We start from the raw sequence: 14,517 nt of genomic DNA on the forward strand, positions 1-14,517 counted from the left end.
CTCATAGGATTTGTGCTCCAGGCCCCTCACCAGCTTTGTTGCCCTTCTCTGGACATGTTCCAGCACCTCAACATCTTTCTTGAATTGAGGGGCCCAGAACTGGACTACTGGTTTAGTTTACTTGCTGTGAAGGAACAAGACTTTCCTAACTCCAAAGGTGTAGCTTTCCAGGAGCTAAAGCATGTTTGAAGACACAGAGCTTCTTGATATCTTTCACAGAATCAACCAGGTTGGAAAAGGCCTCCAAGCTCAGCCAGCCCAACCTAGCACCCAGTCCTGGCCAATCAACCAGACTTTTCTTCAACCCCTCCAGGCACGGCGACTCCACCACCTCCCTGGGCAGCCCATTCCAATGCCAATCACTCTCTCTGACAACAGCTTCCTCCTAACATCCAGCCTAGACCTCCCCTGGCACAACTTGAGACTGTGTCCCCTTCTTCTGTTGCTGGGTGCCTGGCAGCAGAGCCCAACCCCACCTGGCTACAGCCTCCTTTCAGGGAGTTGTAGACAGCAATAAGGTCTGCCTTGAGCCTCCTCCCTGTCTGCCAGGTTGCACACAACTAGTGAAAAGGTTCCATGTTGTCAGGTAGCTCAGCCCTGGCCCAGCTCACAATTCCCACACCCTGTACCATCTCTGATACTCTCAAGAGAGGCAATGATATACTGCTCTGAAATCTCCCCTGTGCAAGCAGCCTTTACAGTTACCAAGCTGCAAAGTATAGAACTACGTCATTCAGAATTGACAGCAGATAAGCATTTATAACCACAGGAGTTTATACCTAGTTAGTTAACCAAGTTGTGGTTACCTATTTATCTTTTAGTGAGATTAAAAGCAGTCAAGCTTACACTATTCACTAGAATAACTTACAAGACCATAGCAGTGCACTGGGTAAGTGAATTTAACTACTGTCCTTGATCAAAAAGCTCTCCATGAAGGCAGTCAGTTGCTGTCTATAGCACGCTGATCGGGGTCTTCCTCACACTGTACTCTCCAGGGCATCTGTGGCCAGTTCAGCTGTGACTCATCAAGGTATAAGTGCTGGCAGCAGTCTGCACAGGAGACAGCCTACATGACCGATCTGGACGGTCATGGATGGTCATACAGGACAGTCTGGATGCTTCCCCCTGTCTGCTACCACTAACAGCTCACATTCAAAGCGCTATCCTCGGTTAAACACAGTAACACACAAATCAGGATCCACTCCTCAGAAACAAGTTACAAAGTCATGAGGTGACATAAAGTTACACAGGGCTATGGCAATTCACCTAACACTCACAAAGGTGTTTAGATGACATCCACATCCAAGCACTTAGCCTCATTTCTGTTGTATGAGATCCTTGGCCCTAGCCATGCTATAGCATTGATCTCAGCAGACTTTTCAAACTGTAGTCCCTTCTCCTAAATAGTCTCTCATATTTGGGAGCATCTGCTCAAAAAGTACAAACTTATTTCACTTTCCTCAGGCCCTCTTACGCACCTACAAGACATCTGGTAACTGCATCTGTATAAATCCAAGACTGCCTAAGCTGACAGTGCTTGGAGAGCAAAGCCCACTAAGCTGAAGTGTTCATTGCCCTATGATTACTTGTATCCCCTGGTTGTTTACACCTTTTTCATACTGGCTGAAAACAAAACACTTTGGAAAGAATTGCTTTTATTCTACATTTTTGTATATAAAAACATAGTCCCCAGGATAATAACCAAAGGTTGAAAGTTTGGGATGGTAGTGCGGTATGAAGAAATCCTTTGCTGCACTGAAAGTTTACATCAACAAAGCTCTTTTAATTTCTTGTACACCATAGACTCCACTGAGATCATGGATCCAATGAAGAACTTCCATTAATTAAGGCTATGAACACACCAAAACAAACTCAATTCCTAGGTCCATTGTTGGAGAAATTCTTGCTAGCAGAGGACACAAATTGATAAACATGAGCAATCCGTGCTGGGAGTGTCCTTGTGTCCATCTTGGGAGTTAAGATACCAGGCACAGGGTAGCACCCCCCACACGCAGCTGCAGGGGGTGGAGTGCCAGCCGCAGGTGGGCAGAGTTTAGGCAGCCCCAGAGGCTGACCCTCAGATTGTTATGGTATGCTGACCTGTCCATGCCTCCTTACAAGTAACCCTGTACCCTCTGTATGTAACCAATCTTGGTGGAGCAGGCCTCTTGCTAGAATGCATGTAACTGTCTGCATCATGGAAACACAGCGAGCTGTGACCATCTAACCACACTGGTGAACAAGGAGTCATTGCACCCAGGTGCTCCACCGGTTTACGCCAATAGTCCAGCTCAGCTTGATCACTAAGACTCCTAAAAAATCAAGAACATGAAAAACTAACACTGTAATCACAAACATATTACTTTCACCTGCACACACTGGCTGGATGGGTGGGCAGAGGCCAATGGAATGAGATTGATAAGCGGAGAATTCTTCACTTGGACCACAACAATCCCAAGAAGCACTGCAGGCTGGGGACAGAGTGCCTGAGAACAGCCAGGTAGAGAGGGAGCTGGGGGTGCTGGGAGAGAGTAGCTGAAGAGGAGGCAGCAGTGTGCTCAGGTAGCCAAGATAGTCAATGGCATCCTGGGCTGGCTCAGGAGCAGTGTGGCCAGCAGGACAAGGGAGGTTATTCTTAGCCTGTCCACAGCACTGGACAGGTTATACCTTGAGTCCTGTCTCCAGTTCTGGGCCCCTCAATTCAAGAGAGATGTTGAGGTGCTGGAAGGTGTCCAGAGAAGGGCAAGGAAGCTGGTGAGGGGCCTGGAGCACAGTCCTGTGAGGAGAGGCTGAGGGAGCTGGGGGTGTGCAGCCTGCAGAAGAGGAGGCTCAGAGCAGACCTTGTTGCTGTCTACAACTACCTGAAGGGAGGCTGTAGCCAGGTGGGGTTGGTCTCTTCTGCCAGGCAACCAGCAACAGAACAAGGGGACACAGTCTCAAGTTGTGCCAGGGGAAGTATAAGCTGGGTGTTAGGAGGAAGTTCCTGGCAGAGAGAGTGATTGGCATTGGAATGGGCTGCCCAGAGAGGTGCTGGAGTCTGTGTACCTGGAGGTCTTCAAGCCAAGCCTGGCTGGAGCACTTAGTGCCATGGTCTGGTTGCTTGGCCAGGGCTGGGTGCTAGGTTGGCCTGGCTGAGTTTGGAGGTCTCTTCCAACCTGCTTGATTCTATGATTCTAAGTTGTGGCAACACTGTCAAAGCAGTCAATAATATCAGTGCATCTCAGTCCTGTGTATCTCAGTCCTGTGTACCTCCACCTACCTACTTTGAAGCCTTGTTTTCAAGTTCTGTCAGTCAGTAAGCTTTGGTACTACCTTCTGCTCCCACGCTAAGAGCCGGTTTTTCAAGTGGTCTTTTTCATGATTCAGAGTTGCTCATTGTTCTGCCAAGGGCAGCAGCAGAACCTTTTCTAAGACTTACTTTTGAAGTCCATCCTTTCAATCAGATACAAGTGGAAGGCATGTAAACCAGCAAAGAACACCTGAGTGCCCCTGCCACTCGATCCCGAGGAAATAATTTCACTGATGCATCACTCTTAACCTGGGAAGCATAAAATCAGGACGCAAGAGCACCATGCTCCATGAGCCAGTATCACAGAATCATAGAATCAACCAGGTTGGAAGAGACCTCCAAGATCATCCAGTCCAACCTATCCCCCAGCCCTATCCAGTCAACTAGACCATGGCACTAAGTGCCTCATCCAGTCTTTTCGTGAACACCCCCAGGGACGGTGCCTCCACCACCTCCCTGGGCAGCCCATTCCAATGCCAATCACTCTCTCTGTGAAGAACTTCTTCCTAACATCCAGCCTAGACCTACCCTGGCACAACTTGAGACTGTGTCCCCTTGTTCTGTTGCTGGTTGCCTGGGAGAAGAGGCCACCCCCCACCTGGCTACAATGCCCCTTCAGGTAGTTGTAGACAGTAATAAGATCACCCCTGAGCCTCCTCTTCTCCAGGCTAAACACCCCCAGCTCCCTCAACCTCTCCTCATAGGATTTGTGCTCCAGGCCCCTCACCAGCTTTGTTGCCCTTCTCTGGACATGTTCCAGCACCTCAACATCTTTCTTGAATTGAGGAGCCCAGAACTGGACACAGTACTCAAGGTGTGGCCTGACCAGTGCTGAGTACAGGGGCAGAATAACCTCCCTTGTCCTGCTGGCCACACTGTTCCTGATGCAGGCCAGGATGCCATTGGCTCTCTTGGCCACCTGGGCACACTGCTGGCTCATCTTCAGCTTACTATCTATCAGTATCCCCAGGTCCCTTTCCTCCTGGCTGCTCTCCAGCCACTCAGTCCCCAGCCCATAGCGCTGCTTGGGGTTGTTGTGGCCAAAGTGCATTGTATTTGCACTGCTTCATGCATCCATTACAGGGACAGTCACAGATGCTTATTTAGTCTCAAGGCAGATTTAGCTGTGTTCTAGCAGCTTTGCCATGGGAATCACAAAGCATTTTCTCTGCCTCTGCTAGGAACTGAGCACCAATCAGCAATTCAGGCACTTTACAAACTAGGCATATTTTAGCATTCAACAGCCCTTAAGTGGTTTTCCTTCCATGACCAAGTGAGTTTTCACGTGTTCAAATTCAAGTAAACAGTTCTTGTTGACAAAGTAAAAAAATCAAACAGTGAAAAGTGCAATGGGACAACATTAATTAAGTAAACTGGTTCAAAGTGCATAGTGTAACTGGCACAGCTGATGGCAGCTGTTCTGCTGTTAATCTTGCAATACTAACACAGTCACTAACAAACAGCAAATCATTCCTTGGGCACAAGAAAGACTCCAGAAAAAGGGAGTTAAGATATGTACAGGGTTAACACTCCAGGGGGAGTAACCCTGAGCCTGACCCTAGGTGGTCTTGACCCCTGCCCAGGGAGAGGTCTAAACACTACCAGGTGATGGTTAGCCCACTCCCCCTTTCTGTCTAAAGATCCATAAAAGCAGGGGCCCTGCCTGTTCCTCTCTCTGCACTTCCTGCTCCCTGCATACCAGCATCACCAGCTGTTCCTGGTTTCTCTTTGTTTTACCACACGGCCATCACCCACGAGGCAGACAAAGCCATCACCAGCACAATCGGGTTGTATTTATACCTTCTGTATTTGCTCTCCCTTTCCTATACCTTTTGTAACTTCCCTACCTCAGATACCTTCTTAAGTTATTGTTAAACTTTTCTTAAGTTCCAAATCCAGTGAGATTCATTTATTTGGGTGTGCTTATTTTTCTCTCTCTTCATCTAATCTCTTTCTTCTGGGAAAGAAGGGAGAAGAAGGAAGGGCACTCTATAAATTGTTATTGGTTCTATCAAATTTATCTGAGTCTCCGGGAATGTAAATTAGAACCAAGCCAAGATTAAAGAAGAGCTACATGGAATAAGAAGATAAAGAGTACATCTGGTAAATAGTAGCTGAAGAGGAGGCAGCAGTGTGCCCAGATGGGCAGCAGAGCCAATGGCATCCTGGGCTGGCTCAGGAGCAGTGTGGGCAGCAGAACAAGGGAGGTTCTTGTGCCCCTGTGCTCAGCACTGCTCAGGCCACCCCTTGAGTCCTGTCTCCAGTTCTGGGCCCCTCAATTCAAGAGGTACTGGAATGTGTCCAGAGAAGGGTGAGGAAGATGGTGAGGGGCCTGAGCACAGCCCTGTGAGGAGAGAGAGGCTGAGGGAGCTGGGGGTGTGCAGCCTGCAGAAGAGGAGGCTCAGGGCAGACCTCATTGCTCTCTACAGCTGCCTGAAGGGAGGCTGTAGCCAGGTGGGGTTGGGCTCTTCTGCCAGGCAACCAGCAACAGAACAAGGGGACACAGTCTCAAGCTGTGCCAGGGGAGGTCTAGCCTAGAGGTTAGGAGGAAGCTGTTGGCAGAGAGAGTGATTGGCATTGGAATGGGCTGCCCAGGGAGGTGCTGGAGTCGCCATCCCTGGAGGTGTTCAAGCAAAGCCTGGATGAGGCACTCAGTGCCATGGTCTGGTTGACTGGCTAGGGCTGGGTGCTTGGTTGGAGTGGCTGAGCTTGGAGGTCTCTTCCAACCTGGTTGATTCTATGATCTTAGAAGAATCTCCTTGAAGCAGACAAAGTATTTCCCACCAAAAAAAGGATATCATTAAGCTTGCTGAACTAAAGAACTGAGGGAAGATGGGTAAACATGCCCAAGACATGCCAGAGAGTTAAGAAAGCATCCCACCATAACAAACTTTTGCTAGAATTACTATAGGCATCTACTAAGACATCTCAGTGTTTACTAAAGAAATGAGATTATTAAGGATTAGAAGTTGTAGACAAACAGCAACAACGAAAGAACTCCAAGATGTGGACAGCAGAGATGGACACGACACTGCGTGCCACAGAACTTTCCCTCTAGGTCTGCTCTAGTGACTAGCACTACCTCAAGTGAAACTGTTAAAAATACCAGTTCTGCTGCCAACTGCTGCTGGTGATGTGCAGCACCTTTTTGGGACAAAATCAGCATTGGCAGCATGGAAACTACCAATTTCCAGAAAAAAATAGGCAGAATTTGGGATATGGATGAGCAAAAAGAGATGCAGTGTCAAACAGACATAGGAAGCTACATTTTTCCCTCCCCCCTGTTAAAATAACCAATCAATCCACCAAGTCTCAGCTTATTTAGTGACAACAAATTTAAGTACACCAAGAAACATTTGCAGAAGGTGCACTTTGAACCACCCAAGCCATCAGCAGCATTTTGGTACCTGTTACTACCACCTGCCATCATTCCTGACCCAGCATCATGTCCATCTCTTGCCAAGACTGGTGTTTCCACCAGGCTCAAAGATGAGCACAGAGGGTTTTCCCATCTATGGAGGGAGCCAATTAAAGCCTGTCAGATAAAGTCCCATCACTTAAGAGAGCAAGAAGACACTGAAAGTTGAAATTAAGTCATCCAAGTGATGATCCTGATCAACTAACAGGGCACTCAGTCACACAGCCAATCTCTCCTGGAGTGACTAAAGACTTACTTCCCAGCAGTTCAAAGAATTCTAAAGCTTTCCAAGCACCAAATCCCTTACTGCTCTACCAACTGCTGAGTATCTACAGCCAGCTCTGGCACCTTGCTCATAGCTATCTCACACTTACTTGCTAATCAACTTGCTAAGCAAACTCCTAACTAGGTATCCCCTGCTGTAGCACAGCCCCAAAACCAGAAGAGAAAGTCCATGCTATGCGTAACAAAGCACTGTTTCCCAAGAATTTATCAGTGGTGCTGCCAATATACATAGCTCCTACGCACACCTGCAACACGAAGAGACTCACCTGACCAGGAAGCAATCCATGGTCAGAACAGCCCTTTCCCCATTGTTTTCTTTTGAACCAGACCAACACCCTAATCCAGTCTACCGCACACAGCATCTGCACAACAACTGAGCAAGGTTAGGAAGCACTGAGTAGGGGCTGCTTCCACTGGCTCTTCCCAGGAACACTTGTCTTTCCTGAAGTATTTATGGCCTCCCCTGTAGCATGCTCTGCATCACTTCCCAACAAACATGGAGGGAGTTTACACATACAGGGTCATTTCTAGAGCATCTTTTTTATTAGAGCAGCACCTTTGTCCAAGTCTGTGCTGATTTTGTCATGCAGTAGAGTATACAGTATCTCCACAGAGAGTGACTGGCATTGGAATGGGCTGCCCAGGGAGGTGCTGGAGTCACCGTGCCTGGAGGTGTTGAAGCAAAGCCTGGATATGGCACTTCGTGCCATATTCTGGTTGATTGGTTAGGGCTGGGTGCTAGGTTGGACTGGATGAGCTTGGAGGTCTCTTCTAACCTGGCTGATTCTATGATTCCACACAGCCATCATCTCAAGACCTTCCACACTGAATGAGTCAAGCAATCCTGTAAAATACCAGGAATCTTCAAGATACAGTAAACCAGTCAAATCTCAAACATCCTGCCATACATATGGCTTCACAGAATGTATTACCAAAAGGGAGTCCTGCTCACCATCTTTCACTTGCACACATTATAAAACCAAGATACTGAAAAGCATAACACGGTTAGCAGTCAGATTAAGACAAACACCTCTGGCCATTTTGCCTATCTGGAGTTCATCTGCCCTGCTTTACTCCCACCTCATGAAATGAAAGTGTTTAGGAAAGGGCCACCAGCTGCCACCTACACAATGGTTGCACTGCCCAATTTAACCCTCCCTTAAGGATCAGAACCTCAATTTCAGTTTTAACATTGAAGGTACAACGCAGCCAATGTTTCAGGACAAGCTCCCTTACCATCATGTGTAAAGCATTAGCAAACCCGTAGCAAAGCACCCTTTTCTGCAGAACTGGATTTAAGAGTTCATGAGAACAGCCAGCATTCCTGTTTTCTTTGCATATTTTAAGCCAAAACCCTGCAGTAAGCAGCAACTGGAAAGTGCCAACTCAACATCTAAATAAAAATGCAGGAACTAAGAGGTACTGTGGCAAAAGGGAACAACGTACAAAGGTCATAGGATAACCCCAGGCAGCTCAGCCCCAGACAGCTGCTTGCTCACTACCCTCACTAGGACAGAGGAGAGAACTGGAAGGGTAAAAGTAACAATCATAGAATGGTTTAGGTTGGAAGGGCCCTCAAAGATCATCCAGCTCCAACCCCCTGCCACAGGCAGGGACTAGAACAGGCTGCCCAAGGCCTCGTCCAGAGATCTGGTTCAGCAGCATTCAAGAGCAATTTTTCCAGAGGGATCAGTGGCCATGGAACACAGTGCATATTTTAGTTGCAGAGTGAAATCATATATTAGTTGACACTTGTACTTTTTAAAAGAGGAATGACAAGAAATGATGAGAATGATAAGAAAACCTGTGGATTAAATAAAGACATTTACCAGAAAAAGCTTCTCATCAGCACACAGGTGTTCAGCTGTCTGTAGGAAAGCAGGGCTCTATTAGCTGTAACAGTGACTTGGAAAGACAAATGGCATAACTCTGAACATCCTCCCTCCTTTTCCTTATTCAGCTTTTATTGCCAAGCATGACATCCTATGGTCTGGGATATCCCTCTGGTTAGTTGGGGTGCACTGTCCCCTCTCAACAATTTGTCCAGCCCCAGCCTGCTCAATGGCGGGGCAGGCTGAGAAGCAGAAAAGAGCTTGACTTTGCTTAAGTCAATGTAAGGTCAATGTAAGCCATGGGTGTGCTGCCAAGTATTTCATCACAAGTCCAAAACAGAGCACCATACAAGCTGTTCAGAAGAAAAGTCACTCTATCTCAGCCACAATGAGTACCAACACATTTAACCAATATTTTTCAAATGGAAGCTGATTCAGGCCAAGTAACAGCACTGTCCTGCCACCTAAAAGATGTAAGAGACGGGGGGGAAAGCCAGTAAAACTAGGTGAAATCGCCTGACTGAAAGGTCATCTTTCAACCAGCTCAGACGGCAAACAACACTGGTGTTAACCCTGCCTCAACACACACACTTACTACTAAACCCTAGTCTGAGTCAGCACTTGCTTTTCGAAGTAACTGCTGGTTTGAGGTAACAATAAATCACTGCCTTTGAAGCTCTCCAAGCCTCTTTTCCAGCAGCAAAGCCAGTTCAGAGCTTCTTGCCACATCCAGCCACAGCTTCCTCTTGACTGTGCTAATCACTACATGTGGGTTCACCCTAAACCAGATGAGCAAAGTAATACAGACAAACCCCACACAAAAAGAACAGAAACCGCAAGGATATAAATGCTTCCATACCCAGATCTTCCAGCCTAGCTTAGCATTCTAGATTTCAATGTTTTTTCTTTTGCATCCAAGATTGTTATCAGTGAATTACATATAGGTGGTAGAAAGAGCCAAGCATGCCATACATGATCAAATCAAATCACACTTAAGAGAGCTCCCACTGTGGGTGCCAGCAATAAGCTGATGACTTTGTGATGATCTGTATAGCACCTCTCTAGGAAAACAACACTTCTTTAGAAACTATTCAGATCAAAATCTTTCAATTCAAGCAGCATAAGACATTTGCCTTGTAAAACCAGGTTTAATCTCTCTGGTCTTCCATCTAAATTGAAGGTTCCCAGTACATCAGGCAAGACATTCACTGTCTACTATCGCTACTCAGGATAAAGTGTTAAGTCCACAGACAGTGGAACTGGCTCTTAACTCAGACAGCAAAAGAGTCATGAGCATTGCTATTAACACTGAGGTAGAGGACTGTTGGGTAGCTGGGGTGGTGAAGAACCTAGCCATTTTACAAGGTGGCACTAAACCACATTTCATCACCAAAATACTGAGCTACAATCTTTCCAAAATGTTCAAGAACTTCTTGCTCCTGCAAGTGAGGTGACCTGAGCCGCAGTCCCACTCTCACTCCAACCAGCAGAGTTCATCAATCTCATCACTTTTTCCCTTTGCAGAACCCACTTACTACTGCAGACAAGGAATTCTCCCTATCTGAGTATCAGTGGGCTCAGCTTAAAAGAATTAATAGCTTCTGACAGGCTGACTATAGCATTTCTGACTAAACTTGGCACAAACGCAAAGTGAGTATCTAACCCTGACTTACACTGCTATTTTCATGCAATAGTTCAAGCAGTAACTGAAATGTGCAGGTGAGTTGAAAGCAGTAATAGGCACACGCCGATATTCCTCTGCTTGTTACTGAGTTCTGAGTATGTGTACAAAATGAAAGGAGAAGGGAAAAAAAAACAAGCTTTGTTGGCTTCAAAAAGATGAATAAAGATGCCAGTAATGATCTTTCCAGTAATGCCTAGACTTTTAGAAGCAATCAAGCACCACTCAGACGTGAAACACAGACAACACACTATCATTTTAAGTGATAGTTACATGGCTTACAAGTTCAGGATTGCAGTATATTATATATACTGCATTTCCTTGATACTCTTTATTTGTTCAAGGCTCACCCACCCAGCCCTTCTACCTAGATTAACTACTTAGACACAGTAGAAACAGTACCACTGACAGCAATCCTTTGCTTTTTTAAGTAAATGAAGTGATTTGTTTTCAGATGACTAAGCCTAAACAAGCAAGACGAACTTTTAATGCACACATGTGGGTGCACATAAGAAAATAACCTCAGACCCTTTATCTGTATTTATCTGCGAAGAAACAGTGGCCCGCTTGGCTCAGCAAAAATTAGGCGCACACAACACAGTCCCCCGAGTAACGTCTCTCTCTCACTGCAGGTTACCGGCCACAAGAAGCTGGGCTGTCACTGGGCACGCAAAGAGCTAGAAGCCAGGAGCCACGGCAGCTGAACGGTGCAGCACATCACCCAGCCACACATCACATCGGGTGATCAACCGAGCAGCAACAGCTCTCTGCAAATGCCACTTCTGCCCTTCCACTTTTGCTTGGCAGTTTTTGATTTCTGACCCTCTCACTAAACGAAAACCCAGCAGGAGGAAAGGGAATGGAAAGAGGATCCATGAAAACCAGCAGGAACTGAAATAACGCATGCAAGCCAAACACATTACACAGGACTCCTTACAACCCCAAACTCTTGAAGGTAATTTTTTGTTGTAACAATCAGCAAGTTATTTCACATATGCAAAAGACATGAAGAGCCTGCACTCATTTATTCCTGTGTAAAGAGGTAAACCTTGTGCCAACTTCACACACAGACAAAAAAGTGTCTTTTCAAGGCAGACAGGAGGATTAAGAATGCTCAGTATAAGCACAGAGAGATGAAAATACATGGGAAAAAAAGTCTGATTTGGAGTTAGGAAAACAAAAAGTAAAAATCAACATTTGTAGGGATGGGCACAAAACTACTTCAAGATTGTTAAAACCACTACCTTATTCCTTTAAACTGCAATGTCACTTGTTAGTCTCTGCCCTAGGGAAAGTCTCTTCTAAAAGAGCATCTTGTAGTTTGCCTAGTTTTAAGGTACCAGATTTGGTTACACACCTTAGACTTTGTACAATGATCTACTACTCCCAGCGACCTATAGCATTACTGCAGTTGTACCTTTTGTTGTGGTCAGGGAAAACAGGCTTCCTTCTTCTCTTGTCTACATATTTATTTTCAAAGTTGCTGCAAGCTATAAATGTATCTATTTATTTTTAAATATTAAGGTTGTCTCTGAAAATCTACAGCAAGCCCTCGCAGTCTCTACTTTTGTTTGCTGCAAAATGCAGTAATCTTAAACAAACCCAAGCGACTCTATTCAGAAATAGGTTTTAAGTTTCTCACCACTCAGCACAGCTCCTTCCTAAACCTCTTTCCAGATGGGCTTACAGTTTTACAGACATTTGAATTCAGAAGTCATTTGGCTTCTTTAACGACTCCTACTGAAAACTTTGCAAAGTTTTACCCACTAAACAAGCATTGCCAAACAAAACTATCTTTGGACAATGTACCATCACCGCCTACACCCAGAATCTACTCAGGCTGTACTACCCCAGCCAATGTGCGTGATCTTTCCATTATCAGAATCCTACGTGAAACACAACTTGCTGCCCCACAATATACGCCACAGTAAAGTAAATCATTACCCTCGACATGGTCAGCACTCCATTGTCTTATACTTATTCTCCATCTATACAAGCCCTTCGTTTTAGCTGATGTAATTACTCCTCCACCCAAATACTTCACGTCTGACCAAATCAAAGGTGTTTTCCAAGCCATTTACCGCAATTCCAGTGTCCCCATTTGCCGGTCACCTCCACGCCGCGCTGTGCCTTTGCTCAACAAAGACGACTCGCGTCCTCTGCCTTAATAATCAACCAAGAAAGAACTGGCAAGCGCTGCTACGAGGCCGTCGTGCACGGCGCCCGCGGCATCCATCACCGGGCCCTGGCAATGCCGGCACGGCGGGTGGCGCAGGGTGCCGGGGCGCTTTACCCAGGAGGGCCCCTGTACACCTTCCTTCCCTCCCCGGGACCGGGCTCACGGCCCTCAGGAACCCAGGTGTCCCTCGTGGGCCAGGCCTGCCGCCGGCGCGCCGGGAGCGGAGCGAGCAGCCTCCCGCAGCCACGCGGGACATGCACCCACGACACCGCTCCCAGCCCCAGCTGAGGCGGAGAGTGCCCATTCTGAACCGGGTTAACAGGGAACAGTACAACCGTGCGCGGCTCACGAAGCCGCCCTCCGCCCGGTACCCTGGTGACGCATTTGAAAGGACAATCCCGTTGGCCCCAGAGCCTCTCCCAGGAAACCTCACCCCGCACAGCACCACCCGCGAGGGGCGAGATACAGGCCGGGGAAGGGTCGCTTCGCCTCCACCTGCCACATCCTCAAGAGCTGGACCGAGCCTATCCCTTTCCTGCCCCCGCCGGGCCCGACCCAGGCCCACGCGCGCAGCTCGCCAGCGCCTGCCGCGCCTCAGGTGGAGTCGGGCAGCTCCTCCCGCCACATCGAGATCGGCCTGGGCTAAGAGAGCAGCCCCGCGGAGACAAGCGGCGGCGGCGGCCGGCCCGCACTCACTCACCAGTGGCCAGTGCAGCGGCGGCCAGCAGCCACGCCGAGCAAGAGAAGCGCGCAGGAACGGCGGCCACCAGCCGCCCCGCGGTACCTCCACCCGCTGCCATCTTCCAGCCACCACCTCCCCGCGCCCCCTTTGTCCGCCCTGGCTGCGGGCCCGCCCCCTGCGCCCCGCAGCCCCATTTCCTCGCCGGGATAGGGCCCCACAGCTGTCACTCGCACACACCTCCTGCTTCCCCCTCGTCCCCGCCCCAGCCCTGCCCAGTGGCTCCCCGACGTTTGGTCAGAAGAACGATCCATCAAAACTAGGCGTCCTATCCAAATAGGGAACGTACTTGTCTGCCCATCCCCGAGGTGGGTACCCACCGAGATTCCTCCCGCCCCACGGCGGGCGGTGCTGTGGGAGCGCCGTTATAGGCGTGGCGTGTCCGAGGTTTGCGAGTCTGCGGGCACTGGGTCGGTGAAGGGAAGAGAGCTTCAGAAGCGCGGCGGAGGAGGCGATTCCAGCCGTGCCGTTGTGGGTAAGGCTTAGGAACGCCGCTGTCTCGGCGGGAAAAACGCTTCGGCCTCCTCGGGCAGTGGGACGAGCCCGTGCCGCGGTGCGTACGGCCACAGCCTGCCTGCGTTTCTCGCCGCCTGTTCAGCGTCACCGGTACGGCGCCTGCCGGCCCCCGTCCGTGCTGTCCTGGCTCCGCAGGGACATGGCGAGGGGGCACAGCGTAGCGCTAACTGCTTTCGCCTCAGGCCCTGGGTAACCGCCTGTGTGGACGGTTGAATGCTTTTGGAGGCACGCTAAAGGTCTTCTGTGTTACAGTGCTTTTAAGTGTACTGAAAATAGCTGACAGTCACACAAATGGAGGTAGTTTTTCAGGAATAGAATAGAATAGAATCAGCCAGCTTGGAAGAGAGCGCCAAGCTCAGCCAGGCCAACCTAGCACCCAGCCCTGGCCAAGCAACCAGACCATGGCACTAAGTGCCCCAGCCAGGCTTGGCTTCAACACCTCCAGGCACACAGACTCCACCACCTCCCTGGGCAGCCCATTCCAATGCCAATCACTCTCTGCCAACAACTTCCTCCTCACATCCTGCCTAGACCTCCCTCGGCACAACTTGAGTCTGCATCCCCTTGTCCTGTTGCTG

General features: G+C 48.6%; 1 protein-coding gene across 2 annotated transcripts in view; it reads right to left on the reverse strand.

Moving 5' to 3' along the window:
• MPZL1 (myelin protein zero like 1) overlaps nt 1–13,523 on the reverse strand; it is a 50,952-nt gene extending 37,429 nt beyond the window's left edge. For both annotated transcript variants that reach the window (XM_064152241.1, XM_064152242.1), the window contains exon 1: nt 13,385–13,523. In XM_064152241.1, the coding sequence (XP_064008311.1) occupies nt 13,385–13,484 (100 nt within the window). In that variant the 5' untranslated portion in view covers nt 13,485–13,523. The remainder of the gene's footprint in view (nt 1–13,384) is intronic.
• Between the last annotated feature and the right edge of the window lie 994 nt (nt 13,524–14,517).

Source organism: Pogoniulus pusillus, chromosome 12 (genome assembly GCF_015220805.1).
Source record: "Pogoniulus pusillus isolate bPogPus1 chromosome 12, bPogPus1.pri, whole genome shotgun sequence".
Classification (NCBI taxonomy): domain Eukaryota; kingdom Metazoa; phylum Chordata; class Aves; order Piciformes; family Lybiidae; genus Pogoniulus; species Pogoniulus pusillus.